Genomic DNA, 20,429 nt, shown 5'->3' with positions numbered 1-20,429 from the left:
AAGAAATTTGATAGTCCAAAAAGAATACTGGACAAGTCTCATTTTTCAGACGATCACCACCATCATATGTATAGCTGCTACGTGTTTTGTTGTCAAAGTAATTAACATTAAGAAGTGTAAATAGATTGATGAAAAACACAATACCTCGTCAAAGTATTATGACTCGAAAGCCTTCATTTCCATAGCTCTGTTGTTCCTCACCTACTTCCTCTGCCCAACCCTTGGTAGAATCGCCACAAGATACCACTTCAATTTTTGTAAGTGTTGGGTGTTCCCCAAATTCTTGAGGAAATTCCTCTAAATTTAAATATCCAAGAATCAAGCGCTCGATGACTGGGAAGTGCGTCTTGTCTGCTTTCCAATTGACCAATTCAATCTCCCCAATCAGCAACACTTTCAATTTAACAAATTGCCCTTGTGTTGGACACCAAGTCTTCCCTTTACATGCGTGGAACCAAAGCTGAAGTCCCTCTAGATTAGGCAATGAACCCACAATGCTCATATCTTCCCAAGGTAACCTGCAGCCACTTAAATTCAACTCTTTGAGAGACAGTGGGAAGCTTAGATATTTCCAAGATATCGAGCTATCTACTTGGAAATTTAGTATTTGGAGTTTGTGTAAGTGGACAAGATTGTGCAGCTGAAAGAAGGGCCATTCCACTCCTGGGGGTAGACGACCATACAGAACTCCTAAGTCCTTCAGATTTGGTAGTCTTCTATAAACCTCCTCAGTGCACCTAAAATATACAACCGTGGCCAGAGTCTGCAGATTTTCCAAAATATGAAAATCATGTTTTTGAATGGGAGGACCAGGTAAAACACATCTCTCAATTACGAGATGCCTAAGGTGTGGCAAACACCAAATTTCCGGTGGCAGAAATATAGGCTCAGATAAGGAACTATCAATTCGCAGAGTCTGTAGATTCCAAAACAGGGACATCAAAGAATAAAACCTCAAAATAGAATTCCCATCCAAACGACCATGGAAAGACAAGAACCGCAGGTTCATTAGCTCCGAGTTTTCATCAGGTAGAATTGAATCAGTCATTATCAACACCCTCAACAATTGTAAATGACTAGCGTACCATGGCGCGCTATACGACCCACTAGTTATAGACTGACTTGGTGATACCTGTCCCAATATATCAAGGGAACGTGGGACGGATCCTTGGGGTTCCAAGATAGATGGACGAGTAAAGAGGTGAGAGATGAATTTTGGTTTCTTATCATATATCACACCAAACAGGTTTATTTTTTTCACCTCTCTCCAGCATAGGTCTATCAAGAGATCATGCACACCACAACGTAGTAAGTTACCAGAGACCCCTCGGCTACTAACTATAAAGAGGTTTCTATCAACAAGTTCGGCTATGTATTCATGTGCTGCCTCTTCCAAGCTTTTACCTCTTATTGGTTTTAGAAATCCTTCAGAAACCCATTCCTGGATGAGCATAGGGATATACATATTATATGGTTGTCGAGCCACAGTCAAGTAGAGAAAGCATGGTTTCAAATAAATAGGCAAGTTATTGTAACTCAAATATAACATCTCCAGGCATTTCTCGTTGTCCTCCGAATTTATTATTGAGTTCAAATTTCCTGTGACATGCTTCCATGAATCCCTTGTCTTATCCGACTTGGCGAGGAGTCCGCCAATCACCACAATTGCTAGAGGAAGTCCTTTGCAATTTTTCGCAATGGTCTTCCCTAATTCTTCCAGTTCAGGAGGACAGCCTTGTTGATGTCCGAAAACTTTCTCGCTCAACAATTCCCAACTGCTGTTGTCATCTAACAAATCCAGTTCAAAGAGCGGACAAGAGCTCAATTGCTCTGCCACCTTCTTTACCCTCGTCGTTATCATGATTCGACTTCTGTTTCCAAAATCTGGAAGGAATCGTTTTATCTCATCCCAAGCCTCAATGCTCCATAAATCGTCCAGCACGATCAAATATCTTCTACCGAATAACTTTTTGTACAATACTTCACCCAATTGTTCTTCACCAGTATCACACTTGGTTTGGCCCAGCTGATCATCACGTAAATGACTCTCTGATCTACTTTGTCCAATTTCTGATAGCATTTCATAAATGATATTTCGAGCACTATATTTTTGAGATATTGTAGCCCAAGCACAAATATCAAAGTGATGCTTAATAAGTGGATGTTGGTAGGCATTGTTAGCAAGAGTGGTCTTACCGATTCCTCCCATTCCAACAATTGCTAAGATTTGGCGATTTGATTGCTGTCCAGTGAGTATATCCAATATTTCCTCCAACTTTTCATCGAAACCCACCATAGTCTCTTGCTCCTTGGGAGCTGATCTTGACGGCATTGCAGGCGAATAATCTATGAAAGTTGGATCTTCCTCAAATTTCCCAATACTCTCTTTTATCCTCGTCAGCTTGTTCTCGATCAGATACTCTATCACTTCTATAATTTCATGGATAAATTGGGAGAAGTGGCCTGTCGAGTTGTTCGCCTCGCTGCCCCAAGATCGTGTTCGAATGAGAGCCAATACATAGGACTCGATGATTTCCTCTGCTGCATAAGCTGCAGCTGCAATTTGACTCTCCACTCCAGCCATTTCTTGGTGGGCTATGTGTGAATAATCTTCGAGAAATTCTTGAAGGAGATGAACCTTTTGCTGCAAGGACTCAATCTGTAATATGTTTATACGTAGCCATTGGTGGGAAGGGTGCAAGATGAACTCTGAAGTATTCAGAAGAGACATTAGAGCTGCATACGCCACCACCGCCATATTTGAAGCTTAAATCAAGTTTCAGTAGTGAATTTGGCTCCTGCAGATATATTTCAGAGAACACAGCATCAGGATAGGATTGGCTTCTGCTGAGTAGTTAATTATTGGATTATGGACCATTGTCATTTTTGCACATTTATTTCTTTGAAAGGTCAAAAATAAAAATGATTATTTTGGTTATTTACGTAATATGAATAGTGTGGAGACCCTACTTAATTAAAGGCTTTGAAAATGAAAAAGAAAAAGAAAAACTCATTTTCAGGCTGCATTTTTTTTGTTATTTTTTTAAACTCGTAACCGTGCGTTGTAGTGAAATTAAGTCACATTGTAATAATAAAGTGAATTATTACATTACTGCACTTCACAGAGATTAAATTTGATATTATCAATTTGATATATGGTTTTTTTTTTCTCAATATATTTATTTATTTATTTATTTTGTTTAATTTTGTTTTTGTTTTTGTTTTCTGGTTTTCTTTTGGCTCTTCAGTGATAAATATTGATAACTTTCGTTATCCAGTATCTCAATTATATTTCGGTTTTTTGATCTTTGTGTTCTTATCTTTTTGCTAGAGTTGCATATCTTTTTAGGTTGGCATGTGTTTTAATCCTTTTACGTTTTTGTACTTTCATCTGCTTCAATTAGTCTTTATTTTCTATCATATTTTTTGTTTTCGGCATTACATATATTATAATTTACTGTATATCATTTTGCCCTTCACCATGTATGGTTAGTCTAAATACAAATTTGTATGTGTTCGTGCTTCTTCAAGTTGTTGCAAGTAGTCATTTTTAATGTTTATCTATCATTAAATGCATTTGTACTCCTGTTGGATGAAATCTTTCACTTATTCTCTAATTAACACTGTAGAAGTATCTTCACATAACGTTAATTTTGCAAGATGCTCATTTCGTGGACTAATAATGTCAAACGATACATATACAATATTGTATACTAAGAGCATGTATAAGAATGTCGCGAACTTGATAACTTGATTGCACGTTAGTGTCAGCGTTCATAATTTCATTGTATATTCGTAGCTAGATGAAGTTGCAGAGAATATTTTGAAATATTAATTTTTTATTCAATTTATTAACTTTGTATTTGAATTAATAAATAGTAAAATTACACCTACTTGAGAATATCAATACATTTACGCATACTTAAATTTTAAACTTAAACGTTATTTTTTTAAAAAAAAACACAATTGATTTACATTAAAAAGCACACATAATAAAAAAACACATAATTAAAAATGAAATATAATTCAAAAAAATATATACATAATTAGAAATGACATTTTGGTATTTTTATATTTTTTTAAAAAATGTAGACAATTTTTTTCAAATTTTCATAATTTTAAAATTTTCTAAATTATTTTTTATTTTTAATAATTTTTCTTGAATGACCATAATCTCTACTATTTTATAATAGTTGAGGGGCTTATAAAAACTGTTTTTGAGGACACCAACTTTATTATTTTCTTTTTTGCCCTTTCTCTACTATTTGATTTTTAACTTTTTAATTGGTTCATTAACCTCCCACTTCTCATTCCACACCACTAACCCATTTTTTTAACTTAATTCACAAATCCACGTTAAATTTGAAATCACTTGCAATTTTTCAAATTTTTTTCCAATCGTTTTGCATTTCTCATCAATTTATCGTTTTATATAATAAATTTTATTCTCATTTTTAAAAGTATTCTTACCTCATTTTATTCTAAGCTAATTTTTTCTATGTATATTATAAAATTCAAAATAACTCATCTAAATTACATTCATTTATATTTTGATATTGATATTTGTATACTATATACAACACACGCATAGCGTGTGCATAATTGCTAATATTTATAACAATTTATATTTTGAAAGAAAATAATATATCATCCTCACAAGAAAAAACAAAGTCTATGATTTTTTTACGTAGACATCTTGATGAAGGATTGAAATTTGAGTATCTCACAGAAAAAGACCCAATGATTTTATGGAAAAGGCTGAAAGAAAGATTTGAGCATATAAGGGAATTTATACTCCCGACCGTCCGTGATGAATGGAATACGTTGAGATTCCAAGACTTTAAAAAAGTCAGTGATTACAATTCTGCGATGTATCGAATAGTCTCGCAATTGAAATTTTGTGGGCATGTTGTTACTAAAATGGAAATGCTTGAAAAAACATTTTCCACATTCCACGCATCAAATATAACTCTACAACAACAGTATAGAGTACGTGGATTTTTGAGATATTCTGAACTAATCGCATGTCTTCTTGTGGCGGAAAAGAACAACGAATTGTTAGTAAGAAATCATCAATCCCGACCCACTAGATCAACGGCATTTCCAGAAGCAAATGTCGTAATTAAAAATGAAAACCAAAATCAAAGGCATAGACAAGATTTTGGTCGAGGACGTGGGCATGGACGTGGACGTAAAAATGATCGCGGTCATGGTCGCGGCCGTGGATATGAAAATAATCGAGATAGTTATTTTAATAACTCATCTCAAAAGAACGTCACGAACCACCCACCAAAAAGGCAGCATGAAAACACGAGTGAAAATGAAAATCACTCAAAAAGATCTGAGAGTGTTTGTTATAGATGTGGCACTCCAGGACATTGGTCACATATTTGTCGAACCCCTAAGCACCTATGTAAGCTCTATAAAGAATCAACAAAAGGGAAATGAAAAGAGACCAATTTTGTTGAAAACAGTAACCACTCAAGTGGTTCAACTCATTTCGATGTTGCTGATTTTTTAAATGATTTCGAAGACATTGATTAATATATTGGTGGAACTAGAATGTAACATCCTGTATTTTTCATGTATTCTTGTATTATGAAACATGTTATATTTTTCATATAATGTCATTAATTTTCTTTATTGTATATTTTCTTTTGAAATTCAAAATGGAAAACGGTATAAGCAAAGCTAAACAAGGAAATAATCCCATGGAAGTTTGAATACCCGATAGTGGTACAACGCACATTATTCTCCGAGATAAAAATTCACAATTGGAACTCATATATTTATAATAGTAACAAAGAGTAATAATAATAATAATAATAATAATAATAATAATAATAATAATAGATAGATAGATAGATAGATAGATAATATTTTTAAGACATGTATTAACTATTAACAATTAATATACCTTGAATAAAACAAAAATTAATTACTCTTGACTAATCTAAAAAATAGAATGAAAAAGCTAAAAAAAACATTGTAAATGAAAAAAATATTTAATTAATAGTATATAAGATATCTCTATTAATTATTAAATAAATGTGTATATTTTTTTACCTTGGACAAGAAAATATTGATAATGTTTATTACATTTGTAGTCCCTAAAATTTTCATAAATATTACAAAAAATATTAATTATTAAATAAAAAATGATAATAACTAAAGTGTCACTTATATATATATATATATATATAAATAGACAAATAAATAAATTAAGACATATTTCAATTAATATAATAATTCTTTAGTTTAAAAAATGAATTAAATTTAACAATTAATCTACTTTGAATAATAAATCAATGGACACAAAATGAAGATAAATTTCAATTAATAAATTTTTTTTATTAAGACATGAATTAACTATTAACAATTAATATACCTTGAATAAAACAAAAATTAATTATTCTTGATTAATCTAGAAAATAAAATGAAAAACCTAAAAAAATTTTGGAAATGACAAAAATATTTAATTAATAGTATGTATGATAAAGAAGGGAAAATTAAAAAACTCACAATTGGAACTCATATATTTATAAGAGTAATAAATATATAAATAATAATAATAATAATAATAATAATAATAATAATAATAATAGATAATATTTTTAAGAAATGTATTAACTATTAACAATTAATATACCTTGAATAAAACAAAAATTAATTACTCTTGACTAATCTAGAAAATAGAATGAAAAAGCTAAAAAAACATTGAAAATGACAAAAATATTTAATTAATAGTATGTAAGATAAAGAAGAACAAATTAAAAAATTCACAATTGAAACTCATACATTTATAAGAGTAATAGATAGATAATAGATATTAGATAGATTAGATTGGCACAAGGACAAAACATGCATGCCACAATTAAACTCCCACTATTTTAATGTTCACACTAGGACAAAGTGGATATTTGACAATTAAACTCACAATTTTTAAGATGTATTAGATTCCTGCTATCTGCAATTTCATTGCATCACAGTCCTACTGCAGTTATTCCATTATGGTATCTCCATATCTGAAGAGCTTTTGGGGCGTTGCCCCTGAGCCCCCACGAGGTTGCTCTGCCCACTCGACTCCTGCGACTAGATCGAGAAAATTCACAATTGGAAGTGAAATATTTATAATAGAGATAGTAAAATTTAATTATATATAAACAAAGTAGCATTCTTAAAAAAAAGAATAAAAAAAATATTCTTTCAAAATAATAATAATAATAATAATAATAATAAACAAAGTAACATAATGATTTAAATATGTTTGAAACTTTAAAGTCTTTTTTTTAAAAAAAAAAATATCAAGAAAGTTGATAATTCAAAACGAATATCAACGTATTACGTTGTGCCATCCGACGCAGTAGTAGTAAACCGACTTAGGGATGGCGGTCCCACTATATGCAGGGTACGTGGGACGGATCTTTCGGGTTGCAAGAGAGATGGACGAGTACGGAGGTTGGAGATGAATTTTGGGTTCTTATCATATATCTCACGGAACAGGTCTATTTTTTCTATCTCATTCCAGCATAGGTCTCTCAAGAGATATATGATATCGATATTATATGGTTGTCGACCCACAGCCAAGTAGAGAAAGCATGGTTTCAAATGAATAGGCAAGTTATTGTAACTCAAATATAATATCTCCAAGCATTTATCCTTGTCCTCTGAATTTATGATTGAGTTCAAATTTTCCGCGAAATGCTTCCACGACAACGTCGTCTTATCAGATTTGGCAAGGAGTCCACCGATCACCACAATTGCTAGAGGAAGTCCTCCACAATTTTTAGCAATGGTCTTCCCTAATACTTCCAGTTCGGGAGGACAACTTCCATTTCCAAATACCTTTTCGCTCAACAATTCCCAACTTCTGTCAGCATCTAAAAATTCCATTTCTAAAGGCTGACAAGAGCTCAAATGCGCTGCGACATTCCCTTCCCTCATCGTTATCATGATTCTACTTCCATTGTTGCAGTGATCTGGAAAGAATCGTTTTAACTCATACCAAGCCCCAATGCTCCATAAATCTTCCAGCACGATCAAATATCTTCTATCACATAAGCTTTTGTACAATAGTTCACCCAATCGTTCTTCGCCAGTATCACACTTGGCTTGGCACACCTGATCATCACTTAAATGACTCTCTGATCTACTTTGTCCGATTTTCGATAGCATTTCATAAATAATATTTCGTGCAGTATATTTTTGAGATATTGTAGCCAAAGCACGAATATCAAAGTGATGCTTAATAAGTGGATGTTGGTAGACATTGTTAGCTAGAGTAGTTTTACCTATTCCTCCCATTCCAACAATTGCTAAGATTTGGCGATTTGATTGTTGTCCAGTGAGTATATCCAATATTTCCTTCAACTTCTCATCAGAACCCACCATGGTATTTCGGTCCTTGGGAGCTGATCTTGACGGCACAGCAGGTGAAAAATCCACGTAAGTCAGATCTTCCTCAAACTTCCCAATAGTCTCTTTTATACTCTTCAATTTGTTCTCGATCAGATCCTCCATTTCTTCTATGACTTTATAGATATATTGAGAGAAGCTGGTGGAGCTCTTCGCCTCGCCACCCGTAGATAGCGCTAGAATTTGATCCAATACATGGGATTCAATGACATCCTCTGCTGCATAAGCCATATCTGCAATTTGTCTCTCCAATCCAGCCATTTCTTCGTGGCCTCTGTGTGAATAATCTTCGAGAAATTCTTGAAGGAGAAGAACCTTTTGTAGGAGAGATCTGATCATGTTTGTGTGTAAACGAAGCCATTTCTGGGAAGGGTGCAAGATCATCTCTGAAGTACGCATAAGAGACATTAGTGCTGCATAAGCTGCTGCCATATTTCAAGCTTCAACTTTCGGTAGTGAATTTAACTTCTGCTGATGAATATAGGAGAACACAGTATCAGGATATCGATAGTGTTAGTGTTGGTTCAAGCAGGAGTAACGAAGTTCATAACAACTTTTGTTACATTAATAGACAATGCTTACCTATGATCTCTTTACAAGTACTGTTTTTGGTCTGATGTTTTGCGGGTTTCTGTTAATGGTATGGCTTCTGTTGTATGATTCAAAACTAGTTACTTTCAAGAAAGTGTCATACCAAATATGAGCTAGCCGTTAGAAAGTCCATTGCTCCATCATTGTAGAGCTTAACTTCCACGCCTGAAATATAGAAAATCATTTTTGCACTCACCTGTTATCCTAGTCCTTTCATTTTTCTTCAACACTAATTCATAACCATGTCTAACACTATGATCTCTCAAAACCTCCCTAAATTCTTTTGCACTCTTGAATTTCATGCCTACAACAAGTGAAAAATTCTTCATATCTTGTCCATCTTTGAAAGTGGGATGCCTAGGCCCCTCTTCATCAGATCCCTTCATACTTAGATCATCATCTTCATCGTCTGCCTCACTGCACCATTCAAAATCAGCTCTGGTTTCACTTTTTTTCCTCTTTTCACCTACTTTACTCTTTCCCTTTTTCTCATTTTTCAATTTGTTCTTCTTTGAAATTTCATCACCCTCAGTATTCAAACTCTCAACAAAAATATCTTCATCACTGCTAGATTGAACATCCTTCAAACCTCCTTTAGATGATGCAGCTGAATAATATTCATCTGATGAATCATCAAATTCACTAGAATCTAAAATGCCATCATCTGAACCACTAAAAACATTAGTAGGATCAGGGTCATGAGGGTTTGGATTTTGGAAAGGAAGAGTATGATGATCACAGTTAAAAAGATCATCAAATGTGGGAATGTCTTGATTCAAATGTTGGTAAGAAGGATCAACTTCACAAAAGACAGGACCAAAACAATCAAATATTTCAAAAGTGTTTGTATCAGTTTGATGCTCATGTATTGGTTCAGAAACATGATGTTCAAAATTAGTTTGGTCACTTTCATTCTCAGGTGCTTGGTTAGAGGCTGAAATTTTGGGATTACATTCATTATCAAGTACCTGTTTAGAGGCTGGAACTTTTATATAAAATTCATTCTCAATTACTAGAGCAGAAGCTGGAATTTTAGGATCTTGGGGGACATAATCATTCTCCAACTCTGGATTCTCAAACTCTAAATGAACAGGTGAAGCTTCTTTGTTGTGAACATCCTTTGTATATTCAATATAACCCATGGGACCAGATTTAACAAATTCCTCAACTGGTACGATATTTCCCAATGAATCTAACACCATTTCAGGTTCTGCCATTGTATCCTCAATCCATATGGTTACTAAGTCTGAATCTTTATACAATGAATACATATTTGCCACTTCCAAATCTTCATAAATACGTACCAAATCGTGTTCGATCACTACACCAGGAATTCTATAAAAAAAAACTTAACATTCAGCCTATTTCCACCACACAACTTGTACAGAGCATGTAAATCCATAAAATTAAACCTATCGAAGTTCACTTTTTTAAACTCGTGCTTCAACCCCTCCAACATAAATTATTTTCGGATACATGCTCTTCCGATTAACCCGAAACTCACCTCCATACCATACATCGAAATTAATGGAAAGATCCATGCAGTGTAAGAGAAATAGAACACGAAAATGTACCGATTTGGGAGTAATAACGCCAAAAATTAGCGATTGTAATCACATTGATGGGGATTAGGTTTTCTTTCATTTTTTGGTCAAGCTTCACGATCAAAGGTGTCTAGTGAAAGGATTGTATATTCTGAATGATATATATCATTTACACATTTCAAGCATTTATAGAACTGTACAAGTAACAACTTATCTAAGCTATATCCTATATACATGGAAGTAGATAAAATACAGCATTTCAAAATTTATTCAGTTGCTGTGAGATATGGAGATTGCTGTTGAGTCAGATTCTTCCACAGGCCCCCGCAAGACGGTGCTCCCATTGGAGATACCGAGCTTGGATCGCAAAGCTTGAAAAGAGGCAGAAGCCAGCGGTTTCGTCAAGGTGTCAGCCAGTTGATCCTGTGATGAAACATGTGAAACAGAGAAGGAGCATCTAGCAACATGATCACGGACAAAGTGATAATCAATGGCTATGTGTTTCATTCGTGAATGAAATACGGGATTCACAAATAAGTATGTGGCACCAATATTATCACAAAGAATGCTAGGAGTAGACGACGAAAGGACATGAAGCTCTTGTAATAGATTTTTAATCCAGAGAACCTCAGTTGCACATGATGCTAGTGATCTGTATTCCGCTTCGGTAGAAGATCGGCCAATTGTCCTTTGCTTCTTTGAACACCACGAGATAGCATTACCTCCCAAGTAAACAATGTAAGCTGATGTAGACGTGTAGTCATCACGATTTCCTGCCCAATCGGCATCGGTGAAAGCAGTAACATCGAGCTGCTGGTTTCGCTTCAGAAAAAGACCAAAGTGAATGGTGCTTTTTAAGTAGCGCAGAACTCGTTTGGCAGCAGACCAATGAGTTTCGCTTGGAGAATGCATAAAACGAGCCAATTTGTTGACTGCATAAGACACATCTGGCCGAGTAAGAGATAGATATTGTAGAGCTCCAACAACCTTCCGATAATTCGTGGCATCTGTTTGTTTAGATCCATCATGAAGCCGTAAAATCTGAGTAGATGACATCGGTGTAGTGCACTCTTTGGCTCCAGTCATGTTCGTCTTTGCTAGGAGATCCCTTATATATTTGTGTTGGGTAAGAAGCATACCAGCGGCTGTGGGCAGTACCTCCACACCAAGGAAATAATTGAGATCACCAAGGTCCTTGATTGAGAAACGGCCAGCCAAAGCATGCACGAATTTGTTGAGGCAGCTGGTATTGTTTCCTGTCACTATTAAATCATCCACATAGACTAAAAAATACAATGTGATGGCAGCAGTATGATAGATAAATAATGAAGTATCACTTAGTGAGTTTACAAAGCCGTAAGAAATCAAGAATCCCTTGAGCTCATTGTACCAAGCTCGTGGAGCTTGTTTGAGACCGTAAATTGCCTTTCGGAGTTTGCAAACATACGTGGGATTAGATTGATCTAAGAATCCTGGAGGTTGTTGCATAAAAACATCTTCTGATAAGCTACCATGAAGGAATGCATTATTTACATCTAATTGCCGAAGGGGCCAACCATGAGACAAAGCTATTGTAAGAATGATACGGATAGTTGTCGGTTTCACTACCGGACTGAATGTATCATGAAAGTCGATACCAGGCCGTTGGTGAAACCCTTTAGCAACAAGACGAGCTTTGTACTTGAAGATAGAACCATCGGGATTCCTTTTGATGCGATAGACCCATTTGCACCCAAGAACATTTTGAGAATTGTTGGAAGGAACGAGTTCCCACGTACCATTTCGAAGAAGTGCTGTAATTTCATCGGACATGGCTTTCCTCCATTCAATGTGTTTAACAGCTTGGGAGACACAAGATGGTTCGATAGAGTCAGGCAAAGGGTGATTCGTAGTGATATTGTATAATCTTTTGCGTTTAAAAATATTATTTTTGGCTCGAGTGGTCATGGTATGTGAAGGTTGTTGAGAGATTAAGGGAGGGTGAGATTGTGGCAAATGTACTGGAAGTTGACTAGTAGAGGATAGAGTGGATGAAGGGTGTTGAATTTGGGTAGATGCATCTAGACAAGTGTGCGAGGAATGATCTGCAGGAGAATCAGAGAGCGAGAAAACACAATTCAAAGGATGCAAAGAAGGAGTTTCAGAGATACCTGAATTCGGGGAAAGAGACGACAATGAATCCTTCAAGTGTCGGGGCAGACATTGCAATGGAGCAGCTGTGACATCACCCATTGGTATGGCTTCTGTTGGCAAAGACTCTGAGCACGAAGAAGTTGATAATTTCGACCAATCATTGGAAGAGAGAGAAGACGAGGGAAATTCACTTTCGACAAAGCGAACATGACGAGATGTATAAATCTTTTGTGTTTTTAAGTCTTGACATAAATAAGCACTTTGATTAAGTGAATAACCAATAAAAACACATGGAGAAGATTTTGGTTCAAGCTTATTGTTAGTGTATGATTTTAGCCAAGGGAAGCATAGACAACCAAAAACACGAAGTTTATTATAATTTGGTTTGCGAGAAAATAATTTTTCATAGGGGGAGAGAAAATTAAGGATCTCGGTTGGGAGACGGTTAATTAAATATACTGCTGTTTGAAAGGCATATGACCAATATTGATTGGAGAGTTTTGCTTGATGAAGAAGAGTCAACCCCATATCAACGATATGTTTGTGACGTCGTTCAGAAGTACCATTATGTTGAGGAGTGTGAGGGGGTGTTTTTAAATGTTGAATACCCATAGTGGTTAGAAAACTTTTAAGTGCAATGTATTCACCACCACCATCTGAGTATATGGAAATTATAGAACGGTTAAAAAATTTTTCGACCACAGCTTTAAATTGACGAAATACTACAAGGACATCAGATTTTAATCGTAAAGGATATAGCCAGACATATTTAGTAAAGTGATCTACAAATATGACATAATAGTGAAAACCATCAATGGATTGGACTGGAGATGGACCCCAAACATCTGTATAAATTAAGTCTAAAGGACCACGCCTCACCAAACTTGAATCACCAAATGGTAAGTGTTGGCTTTTATTACATAAGCAAGATGAACAAAAAAAATTGGAGGGTATGGAAGTGAAGGACGACACTAAACCAGATTTGATAAGTTTGTTTATTATTTTGGAGGAAGGATGACCAAGACGCCCGTGCCATATTGTTGGAGATGTTTTGGCAGCCACACCAGTGGATAGTGCCATAACAGAATTTGTATTGACAACATCTGCATTCGGCCACTCATACAGATCATGTCGATTCTTTCCCTGAAGCAGAGGAGTCCCTGTATGTAAGTCCTTGACAACAAAATGGGATGGAAAAAATTCAATAGAAGATTGATTTGATCGACAAAACTTTGAAACTGAAATTAAATTTTGGTGAATAGAGGGAACACAGAGAACTTTAGGTAAATTAAAAGAAGGAGAAAGCGAAACAGAACCAGTGTGAGTAATTGGTAAACCTGACCCATCACCTATGTGAATATCATCGGGACCTTCATATGGTTGATGAAATGATAGATTGGACAGCTGAGATGTAACATGGTGGGATGCACCGGAATCGACAATCCATTGATTTTGAGGTGGGGACGGGAGAGCAACATGATTTGCAAATGGACGTTGTGGCCTAAGATGCGAAAAGAGTTTAAAACAACGATTGGCAGTGTGTCCAGGCCTATCACAGTATTGGCACGTGATTGGATTTGAATTTGGATGTTTGTTGTATGGTGTGACCGTGAAGTGGAGTGAGGACTTGGAGGGATTGATGGAGTTGGTAGTAAAGGATGTGAACGAGGCAGTGACTTAGGCTTGAAATTTTTGTGAAATGAGGGGGAATTCTTGGCTAAATTGGCAGTAGGAGGTTCCGATTCAACACTTTGTTTGTCATTGTGAAGGAGGAAAGTTTCATGATCGATGATTTTATCAAACAATTCTTCAAATGGAACAATAGAATCTCGAGTCCGTAGCGCTGTAATAAGTTCTTTGTAAGCAGGTCCAAGACCACGAGTTGCATAAATAAGAAGATCGGCATCACTCGGAGGATCACCCAGAGCAGTGAGTTCGTCGGCAATCTGTTTTATGGATAAGAGAAAATCAGTGACAGAGAGCGAACCACGAGTAGTCATGGTTAACTTATCCTTGAGATATATCATATGAGTAGTAGAGCGCTTTGCATATAAACGTGAAAGCCGAGTCCATGCTTCGTGACTTGATGTTGCTGAGGAAACTAGTGGAATAACAGATTCGCTTAAGGAAGCCAGAATTGCATGGAGGATTAATTGATCTTGCCGATGCCACGGAAGATGATCCGGGTTTGGGATTACTTTGTCATCACGAGTTATAGTGGAAGGAGGACAGGATGATGTTCCATCCAGATAACCAAGAAGATCCAAACCAAAAAACAAAGCATGGAATTGAGCTTTCCATGAGAAATAATTAACTTTGGTAAGTTTGACAGGGAGTTGAGCTGCTACATTAATGGTTATAAGGTTTGGAGCACCCGTGACAGAGGATGACGAAGCCATTAAAAAAAAAGGATCAATCTCGTTGGAGAGAATGCTCTGATACCATGAAAGGATTGTGTATTCTGAATGATATATATCATTTACACATTTCAAGCATTTATAGAACTGTACAAGTAACAACTTATCTAAGCTATATCCTATATACATGGAAGTAGATAAAATACAGCATTTCAAAATTTATTCAGTTGCCGTGAGATGTGGAGATTGCTGTTGAGTCAGATTCTTCCACATCTAGAACGATTGGCAGTGTGTCCAGGCCTATCACAGTATTGGCACGTGATTGGATTTGAATTTGGATGTTTGTTGTATGGTGTGGCCGTGAAGTGGAGTGAGGACTTGGAGGGATTGATGGAGTTGGTAGTAAAGGATGTGAACGAGGCAGTGACTTAGGCTTGAAATTTTTGTGAAATGAGGGGGAATGCTTGGCTAAATTGGCAGTAGGAGGTTCCGATTCAATACTTTGTTTGTCATTGTGAAGGAGGAAAGTTTCATGATCGATGATTTTATCAAACAATTCTTCAAATGGAACAATAGAATCTCGAGTCCGTAGCGCTGTAATAAGTTCTTTGTAAGCAGGTCCAAGACCACGAGTTGCATAAATAAGAAGATCGGCATCACTCGGAGGATCACCCAGAGCAGTGAGTTCGTCGGCAATCTGTTTTATGGATAAGAGAAAATCAGTGACAGAGAGCGAACCACGAGTAGTCATGGTTAACTTATCCTTGAGATATATCATATGAGTAGTAGAGCGCTTTGCATATAAACGTGAAAGCCGAGTCCATGCTTCGTGACTTGACGTTGCTGAGGAAACTAGTGGAATAACAGATTCACTTAAGGAAGCCAGAATTGCATGGAGGATTAATTGATCTTGCCGACGCCACGGAAGATGATCCGGGTTTGGGATTACTTTGTCATCACGAGTTATAGTGGAAGGAGGACAGGATGATGTTCCATCCAGATAACCAAGAAGATCCAAACCAAAAAACAAAGCATGGAATTGAGCTTTCCATGAGAAATAATTAACTTTGGTAAGTTTGACAAGGAGTTGAGCTGCTACATTAATGGTTATAAGGTTTGGAGCACCCGTGACAGAGGATGACGAAGCCATTAAAAAAAAAGGATCGATCTCGTTGGAGAGAATGCTCTGATACCATGAAAGGATTGTGTATTCTGAATGATATATATCATTTACACATTTCAAGCATTTATAGAACTGTACAAGTAACAACTTATCTAAGCTATATCCTATATACATGAAAGTAGATAAAATACAGCATTTCAAAATTTATTCAGTTGCCGTGAGATGTGGAGATTGCTGTTGAGTCAGATTCTTCCACATCTAGAACGATGAGTGAGAAATAATAGTTTATTTGGTTATATTTTAATTAAGGGGAAAAAAGTCTTCACAAAATTAAATATTATTATAAACTCTAAAAAGATAACATGGGGCATGTGAGCCATTGATTTAAGAACACAAGGTGTTTTTAGCTTATTAATGTTTTATAGGGGGTTTTATGCTCTTTTGATGTTTTACAGGGGGTCAAAATGCTATTATCCCTAATTTACCTCATGATTATATATTTTTCAAGATAAAAAATCATCACTAATAATACTCACAAATATTAAAAATAAAAATAATTTACTTAGAATATAATCCACTTGCTTCTTAATTTATCACATACTAAATTTTTCAAGAAAAAAATCACCAATAATACTCATAAAATTAATAAAAATAAGTGATTCAATTATAAAATTCAACAATATATAGTTTATACGAAAAAATAGATAGTAAAAATGATTTATCTTTAGCTACTATTTTATTTTATAATAGTTGAGGGTTTTAGAAAGCTATTTTTGATATGGTTTGGACACATGAAATTTTGTTCCTGACTATCTGACACGTATGTAATCTCACCAAAAATAGATGGTAAAAATGATTTATATTTAGCTACACTAATATGTCTTACAACAGTTTAATCATGTATGTAATCTCACCAAAAAAATAAATTTCAATTATACCTACGACAACGTATATCAAGTTTAATTATATTTCTTCACATCTTTACATGTACTAAATAAATAGATTAATGTTGATTTATTCATTTATTATTACACGTAACCAATATGTACATCTTATGTATTATGATACACACGCAAAACGTGTGCTTCTGTAACTAGCTAGTATTTATAATTTTCTTCTCATTAGAATGAACTTAAGAATATGATGACAACCATTAAAATGTTGTATTCAATATGTAAAATAAATAAATAAATAAATGCAAAAATTATAGTATCTATAATTTGACTCTAAATTTTACATCATTTTGTCACTCATGTCCATGCAATTATTATAAATCACTCATATTTTTTGAGTAATGTAGTAAATACAGAATGCAAAAACTTTATCCGCATAAAAAGTTATTAGATTAGAAGAAGCATAGAAATAAGAATTTTAGTTAGTAAAAATACATTTTTTTAAACAGGTTCGGTAACCAAACAATATATATTTTATAGCTTTGTTTGAAAAACAAAAAACAAAAAACTAAACAACAACAAACAACAAACAACAAACAACAGAAAAGATTGTCTAAAAAAAAGGTTATCGGTTTAAAAAATACCTCGAAAAAGGATGCAAATGTTGAAGTCCGTGACTTTAATCATCCTGTGTCTTTGGCACAATTCTGACTCGAAAGTCCATTCCAAAGTTCTCTTGTTCGTCTCCTACTTCCTCTGCCCAACCATTGGTAGAATCGCCGCAAGAAAACACTTCAATTTGTCCAAGTGTTGGGTGTACACCAAAGTCCTGAGGAAATTCCTCCAAATTTAACTTTTCAAGAACCAAGATCTCAAGCACTGGGAAGTGTGTCCAGTCTGCTCTCCAATGTACCAAATCAGTTTGATGAATCCGCAAAGATTTCAATTGAACAAAGTGCCCTTCTATTGGACACCATGTCTGCCCTTCACACGCGTCGAACAAGAGCTTGAGTACCTCAAGATTAGGCAATAAACCCACCATTCTTATATCTTCCCAAGGTAACCTGCATCTAAGTAAAGTCAACTCTTTGAGAGAGAGTGGGAAGCTGAGATATTTCAAAGATGTCGGGCTTTGTGCCTGGAAAAATAGTGATCGGAGTTTCTGCAAGTGGACAAGATTGTGAAGGCGGAAGGAGGACCATTTCACTCCAGGGGATAGATCATACACAATTCTTAATTGCTTCAGATTTGGAAGTTTTGTACAAACCTCCTCACTACACCTAAAATTTACAACATCGGAGAGAGTCTGTAGATTTTCCAATTTGTCCATCTGACAAGAAGCTGGAGGATCAGGTAAAACACATGTGGTGCACTCCAGATGCCTAAGGTGTGGCAAACACCAGATTTCCGGTGGTAGAGATAAGGTGCGGCCAAGAACTAATTGAAAAGTCTGCAGATTCCAAAATAGGGATATGGAAGAAGTAAACCGCAAAATCGATTTCCCATGGTAATTACCGTCGAATGAAATGAGCCGGAGGTTAATAAGCCGCAAAATGTTATTTGGAAAAGTTGTACGAGTCGTATCCAACAGCTCCAGAAATTTTAAACCTCTATCAACCGTGTCCAACAGCCGCAGCAATCGAAAATTTGTAGCGTACCACAACCAAAATGTATTGTCCTGTCCACTACTAATAGAACGAGTTAGTGATGCTTGTCCCCCCAACTCAAGGCCGTATGGGATGTATATTTTGGGTTTCCAGCTATTGTCACGAAAACCGATACCACGCATGAATTTTATCTCTGAAGGAATAGCTGGGTTCTGTAAATCTATCACACCACACAAGTTTATTTTCTGAGCCTCACTCAGGCATAGATCCGTCAAGAGATCATGAACGCGACAACCTTCTAATTTCCCAAGGTCCCCTCGGTCTAGATCCAAAATGAGGTTTCTATCAATGAGGTCTGTTAAGTACTCATGTGCTGCCTCTTCCAAGCTTTTACCGCTCATCGGTTTTACGAATCCCTCAGAAACCCATGCCTTGATGAGCCGAGGGATCTCAAAAATATAAGATCTTTCTCGAGCCAAAGCCAAGCAGAGAAAGAATGGTTTCAAATGAATGGGCAAGTTATTGTAACTCAAATATAATATCTTTTGGCATTTCTCCTTGTCCTCTGAATTTATGATTGAGTTCAAATTTTCAACTACATGCTCCCAAAAAACCGTCGTCTTGTTAGACTTGGAAAGTAGTCCGCCGATCACCACAATTGCTAAAGGAAGTCCTCCGCAATTTTTCGCAATGGTCTTTCCTAATTTTTCAAGCTCGGGAGGACACTCTCCATCTCCAAACACCTTTTCGCTCAACAATTCCCAACTTGTGTCAGCGTCTAAAAATTCCATTTGAAAAGGCAGACAACAGCTCAAGTCCGCCACGACATTCCCTTCCCTCGTCGTTATCAAAATTCGACTTCCCTTGCTGCTGCCATGATCCGGAAAGAATTGTTTTATCGCATACCAAGCATCAGTGCTCCACAAATCATCCATCACAATCAAATATCTTCTACCACATAAGCTTTTGTACAATTTTCCACCCAACCGTTCATCATCACAACCTTTTTCTTTGCTTTCGTAAGATTGTTGGCTTAACTCACCATCACCTAAAAGACCCTCTGCTCTGCTCTGTCCAATTTCTGATAGCATTTCAGAAATAATTTTTTGTTCATTATGTTTTTGAGATATTGTAGCCCAAGCACGAATATCAAAGTGATACATAATAAGTGGATGTTCGTACACATATTTAGCTAGAGTCGTCTTACCGATTCCTCCCATTCCAACAATTGCTACCATTTGAAGATTTGACTGTTGTCCTGTCAGAATATTCAATAGTTCATTCAACTTCTCATCAGAACAACCCACCATAGTAGTTTGCTCCTTGGGAGCTGATCTTGACGGCACAGTAGACGAAAAATCCACGGAAGTCGGATCTTCCTCAAACTTCCCAATTGTCTCTTTTATCCTGAATGATTTGTTTTCTATCAGATCCTCCATTTCTTCTATGACTTTATGAATATATTGAGAGAAGCTGGTAGAGCTCTTTGCCTCACCACCCGTAGATCGCGCTAGAATCTGATCCAATACATGGGATTCAATGACATCCTCTGCTGCATAAGCCATATCTGCAATTTGTCTCTCCAATCCAGCCATTTCTTCGTGGCCTCTGTGTGAATAATCTTCGAGAAATTCTTGAAGGAGAAGAACCTTTTGTAGGAGAGATCTGATCATGTTTGTGTGTAAACGAAGCCATTGCTGGGAAGGGTGCAAGATCATCTCTGAAGTATGCATAAGAGACATTAGTGCTGCATAAGCTGCTGCCAT

The 20,429-nt window shown here is 35.9% G+C and overlaps 3 protein-coding genes across 5 annotated transcripts in view; all 3 read right to left on the bottom strand.

The window, feature by feature from the left end:
* LOC140864518 (putative late blight resistance protein homolog R1A-10) overlaps positions 1–17,807 on the bottom strand; it is a 25,804-nt gene extending 7,997 nt beyond the window's left edge. For 2 of the 3 annotated variants that reach the window (XM_073268754.1, XM_073268752.1), the window contains exon 1: positions 145–2,836. In XM_073268754.1, the coding sequence (XP_073124855.1) occupies positions 149–2,758 (2,610 nt within the window). In that variant the 5' untranslated portion in view covers positions 2,759–2,836 and the 3' untranslated portion in view covers positions 145–148. Of the gene's footprint in view, positions 1–144; positions 2,837–17,700 lie in introns of those variants that run through there. The other variant, XM_073268753.1, reaches the window with a different exon arrangement.
* LOC140862036 (putative late blight resistance protein homolog R1A-10) lies at positions 7,342–8,847 on the bottom strand. Its single transcript, XM_073265042.1, has one exon. The coding sequence runs from the start codon at positions 8,845–8,847 to the stop codon at positions 7,342–7,344; it is 1,506 nt and encodes a 501-aa protein (XP_073121143.1).
* On the bottom strand, positions 17,736–20,429 carry LOC140862035 (putative late blight resistance protein homolog R1B-16). Its single transcript, XM_073265041.1, has one exon. The coding sequence runs from the start codon at positions 20,427–20,429 to the stop codon at positions 17,736–17,738; it is 2,694 nt and encodes an 897-aa protein (XP_073121142.1).

The sequence above is a fragment of the Henckelia pumila genome, chromosome 4, assembly GCF_033568475.1.
Source record: "Henckelia pumila isolate YLH828 chromosome 4, ASM3356847v2, whole genome shotgun sequence".
Taxonomy (NCBI): Eukaryota; Viridiplantae; Streptophyta; class Magnoliopsida; order Lamiales; family Gesneriaceae; genus Henckelia; species Henckelia pumila.
Note: the sequence above shows the minus strand (reverse complement) of the source record. Positions and strands in the feature narration are given on the sequence as shown.

Excerpts from the sequence above, each read along its gene's own strand:
- LOC140862036 (XM_073265042.1), bottom strand. The coding sequence starts at position 8,847 with ATGGCAGCAGCTTATGCAGCACTAATGTCTCTTATGCGTACTTCAGAG.
- LOC140862035 (XM_073265041.1), bottom strand. The coding sequence starts at position 20,429 with ATGGCAGCAGCTTATGCAGCACTAATGTCTCTTATGCATACTTCAGAG.